Consider the following 18,024-nt stretch of genomic DNA (forward strand, 5'->3'; position numbering starts at 1 on the left):
CTGCAAGTGCTTTGATTATCAGGTCTGAGTCCGGCTGTGGCAGATCTACGTTGAATCAGGTACTTTTTGTTGAGAGGCCCAAGCCCGATTTAGGGAGATTTACGCCTAATCTCTGACTTTTGCTCTTGTTCACTCATCTTGGATGCATTTTCTGCATTGGCTGGGGTTTTCGCAAACTCCTGCAATCTTATTCGGCACAAGATTGTCTTTTTCACCACACTTATCAAGCAAGGGTTCTACGCCTTTTAAAATCTTCTACCTCATTTAACTGATTTCGTCTCCACCACACATTAATTTCCTATTGTGTTGCTGCTCTTGTCTCTTCCAGCCAGTTAAGTCTTTATCCTAATTATGTTTGACTGTATATCCAGATTTCAGTAGAGCTCAAAGACTACTTAAATGGTAAAGGCCCACTCCCCACAGTGTGTTAAAACACACACCTGTCTGTTCCAGCGTTCTTCTGTATGCTCTTGCTTCCTTGTATTCCTTCCCAGGCACTGTTGTGCTGCATATGACGCTCTACCATCTCCCCCACTCACCGCGTTACACAGGAGACAAAAACGCAATGACATGGTATTTTGCAATCCATGTCTTCAGCAGAGGGACCTGTCAAGTCCCCAGTTTCAACTCCTCTCACAGTTTTCTCCACCTATGTTCTCGCCACCTGCTTTCACCATGATGTGCACTACTGCAGAACGCCTCTGCTGTCTTCAGCAGTGCTGTAGTTCCAGGATCTCTACTGTAGGTTTCACGTAAGAGACGTCAACAAGGCGGGAAAATAAATAAAAAGGAGGTGATGCCCTGGAGCAGATTGACGCACAACTTTTCTGCACTCTGTGGTGGTCCCCCGATATTGCCACTTTTATGTGCGTTTCTCATGAGCTTTGATGGTGTGAGGACATACCAGCTGTAGCCAGTGGTGGAAATGAAAAAATGTGGTGGTGGACCCCACAATGTCCGGGCTGGAGGCGCAGTTTTGGGGGAGAGGGGCGGAACTGGTAGTTGACCTCCAATCAAAGGAAATGTCCAAAATAATAGTTTAAAACGGCACCATTTCTTTCATGCTGCTTCTTTTCCAAACTATATATCAATTCCACTTTAAGCTACTTCCATGGCAATGGTGATGAGTTACTTCACTGTGTGGATAATAGTTTTGACCAGTGTTGCTGAGTAAATATTATTTAAAATACACAATTTGCATCCCATTTTATAACAAAAAATCCTCCTTGGGTATTATTGAAACAAGGTCATTTCTGTTTGCCATAAGCAACGTTTTCTTTTACTTGAAGTACAACCGGCACAGCTCCTGCAGCTCCCCTCTGAAAGCAGTTGGGGGGCTGCATCGTGCCTGATAGCTTGAATGTTAATGGGGGTGTTTATTTATTCATGCAATGTTTGTCGGATACAAGTACCTGACAAACATTGCATAAATAAATAATCTGGGTCCATGTATCCGGCAAACATTGCATAAATGAATAAATAAACGGGGTGGTGGTTGAGGACTGTAACTTCCTCTGGTGACCCCTTGCACAGGGTCCCCAGAGGAAGCACTGGCTGTTGCCCCCTCGGATCTTATTGATTTTTGTACTTGGTAGTTTACTGAGGTGTCTTGCCAGCCCTGGTATTGCAAGTGAAAAACAGGTCCGTTTTAGTTACGACAGCCTTAAAACGGTGGAAAACACTTACAATCAAAATGTTAGCAAAATCTTGGTCTCTTTTGAGTTCAGGCATATAACAGACTTGAAAGGAATTATTCCTGTTCTAAGCAATTAGTTTGATGGGGAAATGGGTTTCAACAGTTCTACGTTGTAATACTGAATCCCAAACAACAAGGCTGAAAACGCAGATTGTGTATTTTTTGGGGAATTTCCAAAATGCCTTTTAATCTTTATGACCTTTTTTGTACTCTAAATGCAGGGGGAGACCCCACAGTCACCCCCACATCTATTTTATGTGAAAGTAATGCAAAAACGTCCAATGAATTCAATTAAAAACATTCCGCGTTTTTGGTCTCATTGTTTAAGGATTCATTTTGTTGGGGGATGGCCGGTTTCAAGTAGGTCCTTTAAGGGGACTATTATCCCTTCATTCTTTTCCATCACTCCCTAACGTATTGGGAATGGACGGAAAGCTAAAGTGTGTTCTGTCTCTGTACCAATCTTTGGATTTCCTGGTACATTCTGTTTTTCTTTTGAATACAATGATTCAGTGTTAAGGTGAGCAGACTTCTCTAGAGAGGACAACCTTTATATGAACGCACAAACATTGGCCACATTGTGCCATTGCACGCAGCAGAGCATTATACTTCAGGAAGTGTGCGGCAACTACTGTACTGGAATATTCTCGACAGAAGAAAACCTGGTTAGACCAGGGGCCCAAGTTTCACACATCTCCAAAAAGAGGACAGGAGATGGGTTCAGAGCTGAAGTGTTCAAAAGACCATAAAATTGTGTCCCACCTCAATATTGTAATATATTCCTAGGAATACTTTGAGGCCTGCCTCCGTAAAACACGTCAAAGTTGAGGTTTTACATTTATTTTAATACAGATACACTTAGGAATGAGAAAATCAGAAACAATAAGTTTGGGTGCCTTTCGGCTGAAACAGACCCAGAAGCATCAGTGGTCAAAGTATCGCCCATGGGAGCCAACACGGTTTACACCATTGCCTTTTGACTAATTTATCATGTGTTTAAAAGCCACTTTCTTATATTCTTCCTCCCCATGTTCACCCAATGGAAGCTATACAGATTTCCCTGGGAACCAGCTCTTGTGCTTGCCATTAGCCAAACCAAAAGTAGTTAAGCTAATGGGATTTATACCCCTCTTCACTGCCATTTGCATGGTGACCAGTCACTCGGGAGATTTGAAAGGGAGTGGAGTGGAGTGAAGTGGGGTGGGGTGGGGTGTCTTAGGTTAGTTAGGGAGATGGGAAATGCAAGGTATCTTTTCTGATGGTTTGATGGGTGCAGACGAAGTATCCTGACCCCTGCGCACAGCCCGCTTTCTAGGTGTTCTGTCAACAACGCTTGAAATAACTGTCTAAAGGGACACTTGTGTGCCCATAGTGCATGGATGAATTGTTTGTGGCTGTGATATAAAGCCTCATTGGAGTGGTGTAAAGTTCTAATACCCGTTTGTGGGCGGCGGTTATGTACAATTGCCATTGGTTTCATCGGTATGTGTATTGGAACAAAGAAGTTAAGCATGCAAGTGCAGGGAGCAGTGCATGGATACCTCAATTGGCATTTGGGCAACACTGTAATAGGACGCCTAGGAGCAACGTTGCAGAAGAGCAAAATTACACTGGGGTGCACATGTTTAGATTTATAATAGGAAGCAAAGGAACAACTCCTGGAGGGCAGAATCTCATTGGGACACTGGGGGAAGTATAGTATATCTTAGAAGTGAAACGGTGTGTGGTTAATGAGGTGCGCAAGCAATTAAGCCACATTTGGCAAGGCTTAACATGGCATAGGAAGGCATGATAAAAGCTTGAAACGCATAACAAAGCATTAGAAGCCATAGCAAATCATTAAAAGGCCCAACATGGCAAAAATAACCAGGCCCCCTGTCCGCATAACGGTTACAAGCCAACTATGCATTCAGCCTCTCTCTCTCTCTCTCTCTCTCTCTGTCTCTGTCTCTGTCTCTGTCTCTGTCTCTCTCTCTCTCTCCCCTCTCTCTCTCTCTCCCCTCTCTCTGTCTCTCTCTCTCTCTCTCTCTCTCTCTCTCTCCCCCCTTTCTCCCTGTCTACCCCCTCTCTCAGGAATTGGGAGATGAAGGGAGTGGGCAGACTTGGGACTCCACTCATTTCCCTAAGAGAAGTCTGAGATTTTGCTGGAAAAGAGGCAAATTATACTTTAACCCAGATAATAGAGGGTGATCAGATTCTTCTCTTAGTTACTTACCTGGCTTATATACAAATCTCTATAAATAAGGGAATTGGTGGTGAGCAATGTACCTGTTAACATATTTAATTTTCAGAAGGTGATTCAATTTTTCGAGCTTCTGCTGGAGGGTGCAACACTCTTAATGTTAAAGGTATTGTCTTGCAACCTGGATACAGCACTGTGCTTCTTTCTCCAAAATTCAACTTACTTTAGCTTTGCAGGACCCATAGCCCATGGATCTGCACTTGTATTCACTGATACTTACCAATTAACATGTCTTGGGATCTGGCAACCTTTAATGGCAGTTTTGCTGGCACTGACGGCAGTCTTGAGTCAGTTTCTGTACCAAAATTGGACTATGTGCATAGAGATCCCGCTTTACAAAGAAAGAGTTCTCAACCTTCATTTAGCAATCTCTAGTTGTGACCCAGAACTAATTTACGTTTACATATAGTAAGGCCTCTGATTTGGGTGATCTTTAATGTGACCTCCTATTTTTACACTCGTACTTTTCCTTGCTGCTGCTTCTGGGTGAGGGTAATGTAAGTCTTTATCATCCACAAAGCCTAATTATGAATTCACACTGTCGGTTTTCTTTTGTGGATACCTCTACAATGTTTGTGAAACTCTTTGAACCTCTGTAACTCTGTCACTATTATTTTTATATTGCCTAGAGCATCTGATTTTTTCAAACTAAAGCACTTTGCTTTATCAGTATGTCACAACATTTAGTGTACTGTATTAATTTATACAGGTCTTTTTGGCATTTTGACTCACTGTATGTACTCCAAAAAAGTGTTGGACTCCCAGATATTAATGAACAAATACTTGTATCTAACCTATTCTGCACTTGGAGGCATTCTGTTGTTTTCGCGAATGTGCCTGTAATGTATTTTTATTGTATTCCATTGTGACCCCATTTTGTTTTTTAGGTGGATGCACTGCGGTTGCGTTTGGAAGAGAAAGAGACTATGCTGAATAAGAAGACAAAACAGATCCAGGAAGTTGCTGAAGAGAAAGGCACACTGTCTGGAGAGATCCATGACCTTAAGGACATGCTTGATGTGAAAGAAAGGAAAGTGGTGGTTCTCCAGAAGAAGGTCAGTCACCCTTCCCCACTCGGGCGTAATAAGGATCTTGCTGCTAGACCAGGATATTCTTTAGAGTCAGATAGAAAGTGCTCTGCATAGCTAGCTGTGGACGGTCAAAGGTATGCTGTCTATATGATAATTTTTCGACCGTGAAATCCATTAAAACTATGGTTGCTTATTTTTTTGCCCTTTTGGAAAGGGGTGTTCTCACTTGATTGTACGCTTGCTTTATGTGCACATCAATCCTTGCGATATTCAAGGCTTTCCTTCTTAACTACGTTCCCGTTTATGGCACGCTAGAGGCCCCTTTCTGTGCGTTTCTTTTATTTGTGCTTTTGGTGGATTGTGAGGCATAACCCTTTGGTAGGCTTATATGGAAGCCCTGTGATACCACAACTCAAACCTGGGTAGAGATCTCTCTAGGACTCTCATGTATCACTATCCCTTTTCTACTTCTCTGGTCTTTCCCACAGTTTCTTTTCTCTGCCTTTCTATTTCTGGTCTTCCCTTTACCCTGTTGAGGAAATAGTTTCTCTCCTCTCCTACCTTCTCCACTTCCCCTGGTATCTCCCCTTTCCAGCTACTCTGTAATCGACACATTGGTCCTCAAATGGCTTTCCGCAGATGGTTTAATGCAGACAAGAGTAACTTTTTCTTGAAATAGGTACTTCGTTTGTAAAAATGTTGATGTGTTGTAGATTTAGGTAATGTTTATCATGTGGTTAATAGATTTGTTTCTCAATATGTTTGGATCTTTCTAGGCTTCAAAAGGGAGATCTTGAAATGTGTTGAATAAGCCTTTTTGATTGGCTCTTGGAATTTGCATTTAAAGGAAATTGAAATTCAGAGTTTCTAAACGCCTATCTTTTATATATTGATGAAGTAGTTCTGTGCTCAATTGGAGTAATTTGTTTGTGTGCATCCTGTGTCTGGTGTGTAGATTCCAGCCTTTGATAAGTTCTATCACCACCCTGCCACCACCTCTTATGCTACCATATTTCTCAGATGATCTCCTTGTCTCGTTTGTGCAGCCCCTCTTCACCTTCTTAATCTTTTTTTCCTCTTTCTCTGGTGTTTTCCTTTTCTCCCTTTCACCCTCTTTCTGCTATTTCTTCCTAATTCCAAATAAGAATGTAGGACTCAGGATAATTGTAATTGTTTATTTGTAAGGTGCTTAGCCTTGAAGATACCGAATGATCTAACAGCAATAACTAGCATACTTGGCTGGGGCATTTCTACTAGTATAAGTGCATGACAAAGAGTGGTGGAAAAAGGAGGGGGGCAGGAGAGGAACATACAAGACAAAGGATTGGTCATCAATGCATCTATGCGTGCAAGCATAACCAGCTAGGGAGGGGGGTGGGATAGAGGAGCTCAGGACAAACATGCTAAGCCTAGTACATTCTAGGTTGTGCAAGTGCGCAGACAGAAGTGTGAGGGAGGGGGGAAGGGTACAAGTGTGCCCAGTCTAGCAGGGGCCAGGGTTAAGTACAGAGTGGATGCCACTCTCATGGAACGTATTCCGAGTGCAATAATGCAAGGAAGAGTGCGGAGCCCAGAGGCAAGTGCAGGACTGGTGGGGGAGCCTGGGACCTGTGAGGCTCAGGAGGTCCACCAAGCGACTAGTCAGCTGACTGAGCAGGTTGGGAAAGAGAACGAGGGAGGGAAGCAGTAGAGAAGATGAGATTAGCAGGGGGAAAGGGAGAGAGCAAGAGAAGAGGAATGTCTTGAGTTTCCGGAATTTAAGGAGGTCCGGCTTAAGACGGAGAGAGGCAGGTAGGCTGTTCCAGAGGGAGGCACCTGCAGAGGATAAGGATCTACCCCCAAATTTCCATTTGGAAAAACTGCTCACCCGCAGAGTTGGAGGAGGCCGAGCAGAGGGCTCTGGAGGGAGAGTATTTAGGAAGAGTTGTAGATAGTAGGGCCCAAACCCCAGAAAGCCTTGCAGACTGTGCAGAGGGTCTTGAACGTGATCCTTCCAGCCACTGGGAGCCAGTGGAGGGATTTCAGCACCCCAGAGATGCAGTCCCTGGGCTTGAGGCCAAGGGTAATCTTGTGGTTCTGTTCTGGATAAGTTCAAGAGGTCAGAGAGTAGAGGTAGAAAGATTGAGAAAGAGACTGTTACAGTAGTCCATTCTTGAGAGAACCAGGGGTCTGGAGACTGTGAGCCTCTGGGGAAGATGAGAAAAGGTAGAATACTTCTGAGGAGGTGCAGCAGGTAGTGGGACTTTCTGGACATGTCTGAGATGTGAGAAGAGAAGGAGAGAGTAGAGTCGAAGATGACCCCCAGATTTTTTGCCTCACTAGTAGGTGAGGGTTCAGGACCAAGAGTGGTTGGTCATAGTGAAAGTGGGAAAACAGGAGCAGGGGTCCCAATGAGGACGATCTCGGTTTCACTGGCATTAAGGCAGAGATCATTCGCAGCACACCAGGACTCAATTGCGGACAGACAATCTGGTATCGGCGAGGAGGAGGAGGAGGAGGAAGAGGCCAAGGGTGACCTGAAGGCGAGCTATGTGTCGTCATCCTATCACTGAAAGTTGGAGGTGATATTTTTGGTGGGGATAATATATAGGGATACATTAAATTCCCAGTAAGTTGGAAACCCAGAGACATGTGTTCACACAATGTCAGAGCTATGGGGAGCTGTATATGAGAGAGTTGAGTAGGTTTGTTTACAATTTGGATGCCATCATATGTGGTATTCTGTGGAAATACTGTTTAGTCACCAAACGTACCTCATGCATCACGCACTTTAAGGAATATGGACTGTAGTTTTTTTAAGATGATCTGTTGAAAGGATTCTTATTTCTTTTATATTTATACGAATATAGATTATTTGTACAATGTTTGGATTATATGAATAATTATATGTATATTTAAGATTTAGGTTGAATGTTGATTTGAAATGTATGTGAAAAGTTTTGTTAAAACTAAAATGCATTAAATAAATCAAATAAATAACTTTACTGTAAGGATATCATCTTTACACATGCTATCCACGTTATAAGGATATGTGAAGAAATCCAACTCTTGAAACTTTTAATTCCATGGCTTGCTGTAGTCCCTGAGAAATAACTACTTCAGTTCTGAACCTGCCTTTCAAGTGTAGCACGGTTCATTCCTTGAAATAAGGACTGTCCGAAGGTCATGTTCATCATATTTACAAAATGTGAGCATGCTATTAATTTTGTCAGACATCCTTTTTAATCGTGGCAGCAAACAAGAGGCAGAATTCTCCAATTGTTTAGTGTCAATGCATAGCGCTCCTTTTGCTCTGCCAAGAAAGCCTTTCTCATTTTGTCTATTTTAGGCCTCATTTATATTAGATGTAAAGTCTTCTACAAGAAGAGTGCTGATTTTCTCAGATAACACTACAGCAGTCTTTTATATGAGCAAGCAAGGGGAAATCAAGTCACCACAACTGTCCCTGCTTGCTCTGGATGTTACAGAGATGGGCCTTAGAACATAGGATCCATTTGTAGGCAACACATGTCCCATGAGTCTGCACCGCCGATGTGGGTCAACTCAGCAGATTCCACCCTCAGACACATGAATGGGATCTGGCTGTCAGGAACTCCGTGTCCTTCGTATACATGTTGAGGATATAATAAGCATTTCTTGGGACAGCCTCAGAATATGTGCCTTCCCTCCTATACCCTTGATTCCCAGAGAACTTGGGATTTCAATTTAGTGCTCAATGATTTGGTCCACAAAGCGTGGCCTTGGGAGATTTGAGAGTCCGCCTCTTTCGAGTGCATTGTGTTCTCCAACGTATTCCTCATCTTAGATGTATTCCATCCGGCTTTGCTGCTCTTCGGAAATTTTTTCGGCAGAGGGCGCGGTGCGTCGATGTCATCGAGTTGATGGTCCCTCGAAGGCCTCCGTCGAGGGTGGTATCATCGGGTGTATAAGTAGCACGCGCGGCGCCGGTTGGCCTCCGTTCCGTTTTTCCGCAGTATACGTTGCTTCGGACATTCAGCGCGCCTCGAGTTCTGTGACGAATAATATATAATAACAAACTAAATATGTCCTCGTCATCGACACCGACCACGACCCCGAGATCGGGATTCAAAAAGTGCAAGTCGTGTGGCTCAAAAATGTCGATCCCGGACCCGCACCGAGAGTGTTTTGGTGCCTCGGAGAAGGTCACGACATGGAGGCCTGTACGAAGTGTCAGGCGATGACGGGGAAGGCCTTGCGAGAAAGGAGAGGAAAGCTACAGGTAGGTCGGAAAACCGATCGTAAAGCCTCTAGCGTCGAGTCGAGATCCCGTGAGGAGAAATCTCTTCGACGCGAAAGGCATCGATCTAGGTCCCGAAGCGATTCCCATTGCTCGTTGTCTTCGTCAAAAAAATCAAAGAAACGACACCACAGGTCTCCCTCCACCTCGTCGTCAGACGAGTCTCCGAAAAGGATGAAATGCCCCACAAAACATTCGTCTTCCAAAGAGTGGGAAGCATTCAGGGTCAAAATGATGGAGGTGTTTGAGAAAGCGAAGCCTCAGTCCGCGCCTTCTTCGGAAGCCGGCCGAGAGCATCATCGCTCTGACACTCACGTGCCCTCGAGCCCGGGTGATCGAAAAAGGAAGGATAGGGAGTCTTCCAGGACGCCGAGTGAAAAACGCTCGAGTCGAGTCGGCCGTTCGAGGTCACCGACGCCGTCCGAGACCCATCACACCTCGAAGGGAAAATCTTCGAAAACACCTCGACGCCCTCGAAGTAGACCCTGTCGACGACCACTATGTCGTCGACGCCGTTGACGCCCTTATCGATGTCGACGCCGAAGGCTCCAGCCAAGCCAGAAAAAGAGAAGGATAAGGTTACAAAACCTGTAATTTCCTCAGAGCCTGGCACTACACCTCTTCCTCCTCCTCTCCCAGAGAAGGTTTTCAATCCTCTCTCCAGGAAGGAGTTTTTCAGATCCCTGACCTCAATTTAGGACCTTTTGGGCTAGAATATGGCACCCCAAATGTCCCAGAATGCTTGATCTCCGAGGAAAGCGGAATGAGGGATTTGGTGGAATCTTTACACAATGCAAGTGGCATTGACACATCTCCTGAGAATGACTTTGGCAGACCAGAACCAGGAGAGCATGCCAGTCCTTCATACTGTCAATTAATGAAGAAGGTAATAGATTACTTAGGATGGGCTAGACCCCCAGTGCAATTCATCCACGATGATTTAACAGATATATTGGACCATGGTCCCACCGAAGACCCAGTACTACCCTTTCATGTAGCCTTGCAAAACAGGGTGGCCAAGAATTGGGAAACTCCGGATTCTATCCCTCTGGTAAATAAATCCTTCACTTCAAAATACCGTCCAGCCAGTAGCGACCCCGGCTATCTGTCGAAACATCCAACTCCTGAGAGTCTGGTCATACAGGCAGCCACAGCTTCTAACAAACTTGCGTACCCTTCTATCCCTCCAGACAGGGACGGTAAGCGTGTGGATGGCTGGGCACGGAAGGTATTTTCAGCTGGGAGTATGGCTTTAAAATCTGCAAACTCCACACTTGCCCTGGCAAAATTTTCGTACACTCTGTGGGAGTGCATCGCACTGGCGGCGGAGCACATACCAGAAGGGAAAGAAAGGGAAGGGTTCCTAACCATCGTTAGAGATGGAAAGGAAGCCATGCAGGAATCCCTTCAATCTGGATTGGACACTGCGGATAGTGTAAGCAGTTCAATGGGCACTAGCACGGTAATGCGCAGATTTGCGTGGTTACGGAAGACGAGAGCCTTGAGAGGTTGCAGACCTCAAAAGCAGCTGCCAAATCTTTAGGAGCTGCTATTAGGCAACCTCAGCCTTTTCGTGCACAAGGACAATCGTGGAGGGGGCGATCCTATCATTACTACACCTCATATGGAAAGGCGAGAGGAATGGCCAGTCAAAGGGGCCAGAAAAAGGCCACTCGCGGTGAACGAAGAAAACGTGCAAAGCCAGCTCCAGCTGAGGCCTCTCTGCCATCAGCGGCTGCAACATCCGCCACAAAACCACTTTGAGGACTTGCACCACAAAACACCTGTAGGAGGCAAGCTGTCACAGCATCTGCAAGAATGGCGAACCATTACTTCAGATGTTTGGGCTCTAGAAATAATAGCTCAAGGCTACTGCCTTCCTTTTCTAATGCAACCTCAAAGCAATCCACCAGGGAGACACCCGTTGAAGTCTTCGAACCCGCTCCTACAGCAGGAAGTTCTAACCCTGCTGGAGAAAGGTGCTATAGAAACAGTACCTGCAGCGGAGAGGAACAAGGAATGGTACTCCCCGTATTTTTTTGATCCCCAAAAAGGACGGAGGACTGAGACCCATCTTGGATTTAAGAAACTTGAACAAGTTCCTCGGGAAGGACAAGTTCAAGATGGTTACCCTTTCTCAGATCCTTCAGGCCCTTCAACTTCAGGACTGGTTGGTGTTATTGGACCTCCAGGATGCTTATTTTCATGTGCCGATTCACCTCATGCACAGAAAAAACCTGAGGTTCGTAGTTGGCGACTCACACTATCAGTTTCGAGTCCTGCCATTCGGATTGACCTCCGCCCGAGGATCTTCACCTAGTTAATGGTAGTGGTGGCAGCGCACCTCAGGAGAGGGGGGGGATTCATGTCTACCCCTAACTGGACGATTGGTTGATCAGGGCGTGTTCTGCCGAGCAAGCACTAGATCTGAAAGTCACTTGCCACTTCCTCCACAGACTGGGCTTCTCCCTCAATTTCAAGAAGTCGCAAATGACACCTTCCCAACAGCTTCAGTACATAGGAGCTGTATTAGACACATCCTTGGGAAAGAGCTTGCCTCCCAAGTCGAGGGCTCAAGACATTCTTCAGATGGTTTCCAAATTCCAAAATGCCCAAAATCTCCAGGCTTACGACTTTTTAAGGTTGCTCGGCCTCATGGCATCGTGCATCTTCCTGGTGCCAGAGGCACGCTTGAGGATGAGATCCCTTCAATGGGCTCTAAAGACTCAATGGTCCCAGTTCTCGGGTCCAATGACGGATCTTCTTCAGATTCCGAACAAGGTCCAACAAGATCTTCTATGGCAGACCTGCAGAGAACATCCTAAAAGGAGAACCTTTTTGGCAACCATGGCCGGAGATCACAGTAATGATGGATGCCTCACTCATGGGGTGGGGAGCTCATGTCAACGATTTGACAATCAACGGTTGTTGGTCTCCATCGGAGTCCAAACTACACATCAACCTTTTAGAGCTGAGGGCAATCAGACTGGTGCTGAAGGCCTTCCTGCCATCTGTCGGGGGGAAAGCATGTCCTGATAATGACGGAGAACACAGTGGCCATGCATTACCTAAACAAAAGAGGTGGTGTGGGGTCACTACCTCTGTGCAGAGGCAATGCAGCTCTGGTATTGGGAAATTCAGGAGGCGATCTCTTTAAAAGCAATTCATCTAGCCGGGGAAGAGAACATGACGGCAGATGCTCTGAGCAGGCAGAGAACGGTGTCCCACGAATAGGAACTGGCTCAGGAAGTCATTCAAGAGATCTTCACCCTTTGGGGAACCCCTCAAGTAGACCTATTTGCAACCGGTATAAACCGCAAATGCAAAAGGTATTGTTCAAGGGAATTTCCCCCGAGAGGAGCCTTGGGGGACGCGTTCGTGGTGGAGTGAAATTTCCCACTATTGTATGCGTTCCCTCCGATTCCCGTCATTCCTCAGGTCATCAGGAGGCTGAGACACTTCGGGAGCCGCATGATCCTAATTGCCCCGGATTGGGCCAGGAGAACGTGGTACCCGGACCTTCTAGACATGTCCATCTGTCCTCCAGTAAGTCTTCCTCAGAGAGAGAACCTTCTCTCTCAAATGGAGGGTCAGGTTCTCCATCCAGAGGTCAAAACGCTCAACCTTCATGCTTGGTATCTGAAAGGCTGAGATACAGAGTTTGGAACCTTCAAGATGTTATGGAGGTGTTGCTTTCGGCAAGAAGGCCAGCAACAAAGTCTCTATGCCGTTGGAAAAGATTTTGCAACTGGCGCAGAGAAAAGAATGTTGATCCTTTTCTATGTTCTATTCCGGAAGTACTATCTCTCCTTCTGACCCTAGCACATAGAGGTCTGAATATTGGAACAATAAAAGGTTACCTTGCGGCGCTTTCCATTTTGAAGCGCTCGTCGGAAGAATGCTCCTACTTCAAAATTCCTTTTGATAATACAATTCTTAAAAGGACTCACTAATGTGTTTCCTCCTCACCCATTTCAAGTACCGATTTTGGGATCTCAATCTAGTCCTAAAATTCTTAATGTGTGCTCCTTTTGAGCATATGCACAAGTGTCCATTAAGATTACTAACATGGAAAACTGCCTTCTTAGTTGCTTTAACATCAGCAAGAAGAGTGAGTGAATTGCAGGCACTGTCTTCTGGGCCACCCTATACTGTGTTCCATAAGGACAGAGTTGTGTTGAAGGTAAAACCATCATTTTTACTGAAAGTAATATCTGATTTTCATTTAAGTCAGAAAATTGTCTTACCCGCATTCTATCCTCCACCCCATCCTTCTAAGGAGGAGGAAAGATTACACAGGTTGGATCCAAAAAGAGCTTTAAGCTTTTACATCTCTAGACTTTCCAGACTTGGAGTGGACAACCAGCTGTTTATAGGTTACACAGGAAAGAAATTGGGTCAATCGGTGACAAAACAGATAATTTCACGCTGGATCGTGTTTTGCATTTCAGAATGCTACAGACTAGCACAAAAAGACCCACCAGAAGGGTTAAGGGCTCATTCCAACAGAGGCGTCGCCTCTTTCGACAGCCCTTCAAAGAGGTGTTCCAATAAGATACATTTGCGAAGCAGCAACTTGGTCTTCACTACACACCTTGTCAAAATTCTATAACCTGGATGCTTCCCAGTCTAAGGAGCTAACTTTTGGAAAAGCGGTGCTTTATTCTTATTCCGCCATCTAAGGGCATTGAAGAAATCTAACCCCTCCTCCAGAGAAATTATACAAATACTGCTTTGGGAGTCTATCTAAGATGAGGAATACATTGGAGGACACAATCCACTCGAAGAACAAGCTACTTACCAACTGGTAACGTTCTTTCGATTGGATGTTCCTCCAACGTATTCCTCATCGCCCTCCCAGCCTACCCCTCTGTAGATATTTCCGGGTTATTGCCATCTCAAATATCGCAAGGCTGATACCTGTCTGCCAGCACAATCTACACAGTACAAGATCAAAGATAAAAAGGGGAAAAACATAACTGAGGCCAACGGGCGCCACGCGTGCTACTTATACACCCGATGACGTCACCCTCAAAGGAGGCCTTTGATGGACCATCGACTCGACGACATCGACTCACGGCGCGCTCTGCCGAAAAAAAAACTTCCAAAGACCAGCAAAGCTGGATGGAATACATCTAAGATGAGGAATACGTTGGAGGAACATCCAATCGAAAGAACGTTAACAAGTTGGTAAGTAACTTGTTCTTCTCAATGTTAGAAGGGCTCTAAAGTTGTATCTTGATGTGACCAGTTATTTCAGAAACCTGCAGGTTATTGATAACTTATGGTTAGCCTTATGCAGACAAACTAGCTGCCAAAAACACCATTGTAAATTGCAGCATTGAATCTTGCACATTGTAGAGTAAAGTTCCTCCTAAAGGACTTCATACACACTCGTTGAGGGCAAAGGCACTTCCTGACATAGGTCATTTGAAAAGCACCTGCCTGGAATTCACCTTATATTTCTACAAACAATATTCGGTGGAACTTGCCTCAACAGCAGATGCAATGTCTGTCTAAACACTTGTGCAAAACCTCTTTGGGTAAATTAATCTTGCATCCACCTGTTTTTAGAGCTCCTATTTTTAGACCTGCTGACCATAGGTATGGAGAAAAGGAGACAATTGACTTACAGGGAGTTGTAGTGCAAAACATCTGGAGAGCCAAAGGTTGTGGATACCTGTACTAGGAGTCGCATTTTGAGTAATCTTTACATTTTCTGTTGCCAAAAAAGCACTTGAAATTCCAATTTTTCCATTTAGAATGAATGAAAAGTTAAGACAAATAATTAACCCACAAACAATCCTTAATGCAATTTTAACGTGCGATTGTCCAAGTGGGTGGAAGTCGATATGCTCAAACACTGAAATCTTGGCTGGCCAACTTTGTTAATCTGCAGCTTAATATGACGTGCTACTGGGTTGTTCAGATTGCCTCTCCATATTGGCAACTTATGTTCAAATATCTTTTCCTTGATACTAGTGCTTTGCCCTACATTCACACTTCCCCAAGGCCTTTTTCTAAAAATAAAAAGCCTACATATGTAGTTATTCAAGTCGCACGATCTTCTAAAAGAATGTGTCCCATTGCCAATGGATGAATATCAGTAGATCTGTAATTCTGTTACTACAAACCAAGGCAAGCACAGGAAGGTGCCTTTTGAGTGTTAAGACCTCCATTTGTCAGTTCTCATTGTAGCAAATTCCAAAGACTTTTATGCAAACATAAGAGTATCTTGTATTAATGTAAGTAAACAATAAGCCATAATTTGCAATGGTCGACTCGTATGTCCAATCTTGCTGAAACACTTTGCTGTTAGAATTGTTTGAGTAAGGTAAGGTACGTTTAAAAGATGGATGCTGAATAATCCTGCAAGAGGAGACATCTAGTGAGGGATTGATAGTGGTGCTTTATTATTGTGAAAGGTGTGAAGCAGGATAACCAACTGAATCAATATTTGAGAGTGGCCTTCGGGGCCCACACATGGTGACATGGAATGTGACATTGTTTGGATAAGAGACTCGGTGACAAGTGCAAGCATTGATCCAGCTGAACTGCAGTTAAAACCTCTATACGGGTGACCTACATACCATATAACACATTCCACCTGACAAAATCTGATAAATGCTGGAAAGGATGTGACCAAAATGGACTTTTAGCTGGAATTTGATAATTGGTGAGAAGTTTCTGTTCCTGGTGATCCTCACATTATCCTTTCGTGGGTCTCTACCAACCCGCATCAGAGCTGGATAGGCCACTGTAGTAAATTCTCTACATCCGGTTTTGGCAGCTATGGGGGAAAACAAGACAATGTTATGTAGTGTGTCTCATAATGGCTATGGGAGAAGCTTTCACACACTGCTCAAAAACCTTGCCACGCGTTCCAGGATTTTTACACAATTCCTAATTTAGACTGCCAAACACTGCAGTGTTTCCAGCTCATCCAGTGTGGGGGGCATTGAATATTTTCTAGTTTCGGTATAAATTGTTGTCCAGTTAGGTTAGGACTTAAGAGGTAATGTACTTTTTGGGCATGTTTCAGTTTTCAATTTAATTTGGTCTGATTGTGAAATCTGCAAGGTGATATTTGGCTACTTTCTGCAGTGTGTGTATGCTATCATATCTAGGTATATCACTACTAATAAAACTGCGAAGGGAAAGACACACTTTCATTTCAAGCCTTGGAATACCTTGGCCGTTCTTGTAACACCTTGGAGGCAGGTGCATGTTTCCTGAAGGTTGTACAGGTTGAAGTCGGCATAACACCTAGCTATTGAGAAAATCTGAAAACTAGATGGTATTAGTTGTCAGTGATTATCGTAAAGCTTAGTATGAATTGCAAATGGAAACTGAGCTCTGTACCATACTGGCATTGGTAGGAAAACGTGGGCAGTGGCAGTATGGTGTATTCTGCAATGCATTACTTCCACATTAAAATTTTTCTATATGAATAGGCCAGTGAACCCATCTTCTCTAGCTTCATTTCTCTGGAAGAATGCCCCTGTGTCTAATTATCTCTAAAGACTTCAACATTCTTGAAGAGGTGTACGGTTTTGTCATAGTTGTACAATCAACTTCTATTTCCCTATGAACTCGAGGCTCCAGTTTGCTGTGTTAAAATATAAAACCTTCTGTGCATAAAAACGGATGTGAGTAATGATAGCAGGCAAGCTTTTATTTACACTGATCAGTTTGAATAGTCCCTCCAAAAGGAACTAAGCAAACCATGCATACATTGTATCGCTTGTCGGGGCTATCCCCCTTTTCCTGAGAAAGCTTTGAATACATTGGCCAACTAGTGCTTTTTACAGCGCACATGTCCATAGGAGTTTGTTAAAATGCCATGTTTAAAGGTCATTCATGAAATGTTCTAGTGCTTCAGGATCGGCTAAATTAATCCTGACATCCAGAGGGACGTTTAGTTGCGATTCTTCCAAAACCCAGCCACCCTTAACAACCTGGCAAGACACTTCTTTTACGGATTAGGCCAAAATGCTCTTTTATTTACATCAGTCTTCCTAAGAAATTTGCGAAAAAAACAAGTTTCACAGACCGTTCAAGTAACCTGGGCAATGCAAGTTTACATTACAGTCTGATTGTTCAAAAAGGGTAGTGTTTCACTTCACTTGTGCCGCCCACTTCCTTTATTTTTCCTCCATGTCCTTCTGTGTAGCTTCAGTATTGTGGAGAGTGTATAGTTGAAAGGATATGATGCCAAAATGAAACGTTACACACAGGACTCCACTTAAAAACTGAAAGCAAGAGTACCTTACTCCCTGTTTTGGGAAGTAGGAATACAATTAAATTTAAAAAAGATTTTTTTTAGGATGTTAAAAGCACAGTTCTGATTTCCCAATGGCATATTTCTTGGCAATTCAAATATATATATATATATATATATATATATATATATATATATATATATATATATATAAATAAATATAAATAATAGCATTTTTTGTGTAATCTAACCTTTTGTATAAGCAATTCTAATACATGAAAGGACGCATGTTTATGATGTAGGTCGGTTTCTCATTTAACAGCAGGATAGCAGTGGTCCTACTTGTGGACATTACTGCTCAGCACACTGGTGCGAATACATCATCTGAACAGTGTAACTGGCACACAAGGGGTTTGGTGCATGCAGACCTTTTACTCCCTATTTTTCTTGGTATTGGCCTGATTTTAGTTCGTAAATTACAAAAGTGCTGCTTATCTGGCACCACGGTGATGCAGGTTTCTCAAACGTGGGCCTTTGATAGAAGAGCTAATCGGCAAGAGAAGCATGTTAGAGATT

The 18,024-nt window shown here is 43.9% G+C and overlaps 1 protein-coding gene across 8 annotated transcripts in view; it reads left to right on the plus strand.

Moving 5' to 3' along the window:
- ERC1 (ELKS/RAB6-interacting/CAST family member 1) overlaps positions 1-18,024 on the plus strand; it is a 2,866,486-nt gene that overhangs the window by 1,041,693 nt on the left and 1,806,769 nt on the right. For all 8 annotated transcript variants that reach the window (XM_069628613.1, XM_069628618.1, XM_069628615.1 and 5 more), the window contains one exon: positions 4,826-4,993. In XM_069628613.1, coding sequence (XP_069484714.1) covers positions 4,826-4,993 — 168 coding nt within the window. The remainder of the gene's footprint in view (positions 1-4,825; positions 4,994-18,024) is intronic.

Source organism: Ambystoma mexicanum, chromosome 12 (assembly GCF_040938575.1).
Source record: "Ambystoma mexicanum isolate Mex_15411 chromosome 12, UKY_AmexF1_1, whole genome shotgun sequence".
NCBI classification, from domain to species: Eukaryota; Metazoa; Chordata; class Amphibia; order Caudata; family Ambystomatidae; genus Ambystoma; species Ambystoma mexicanum.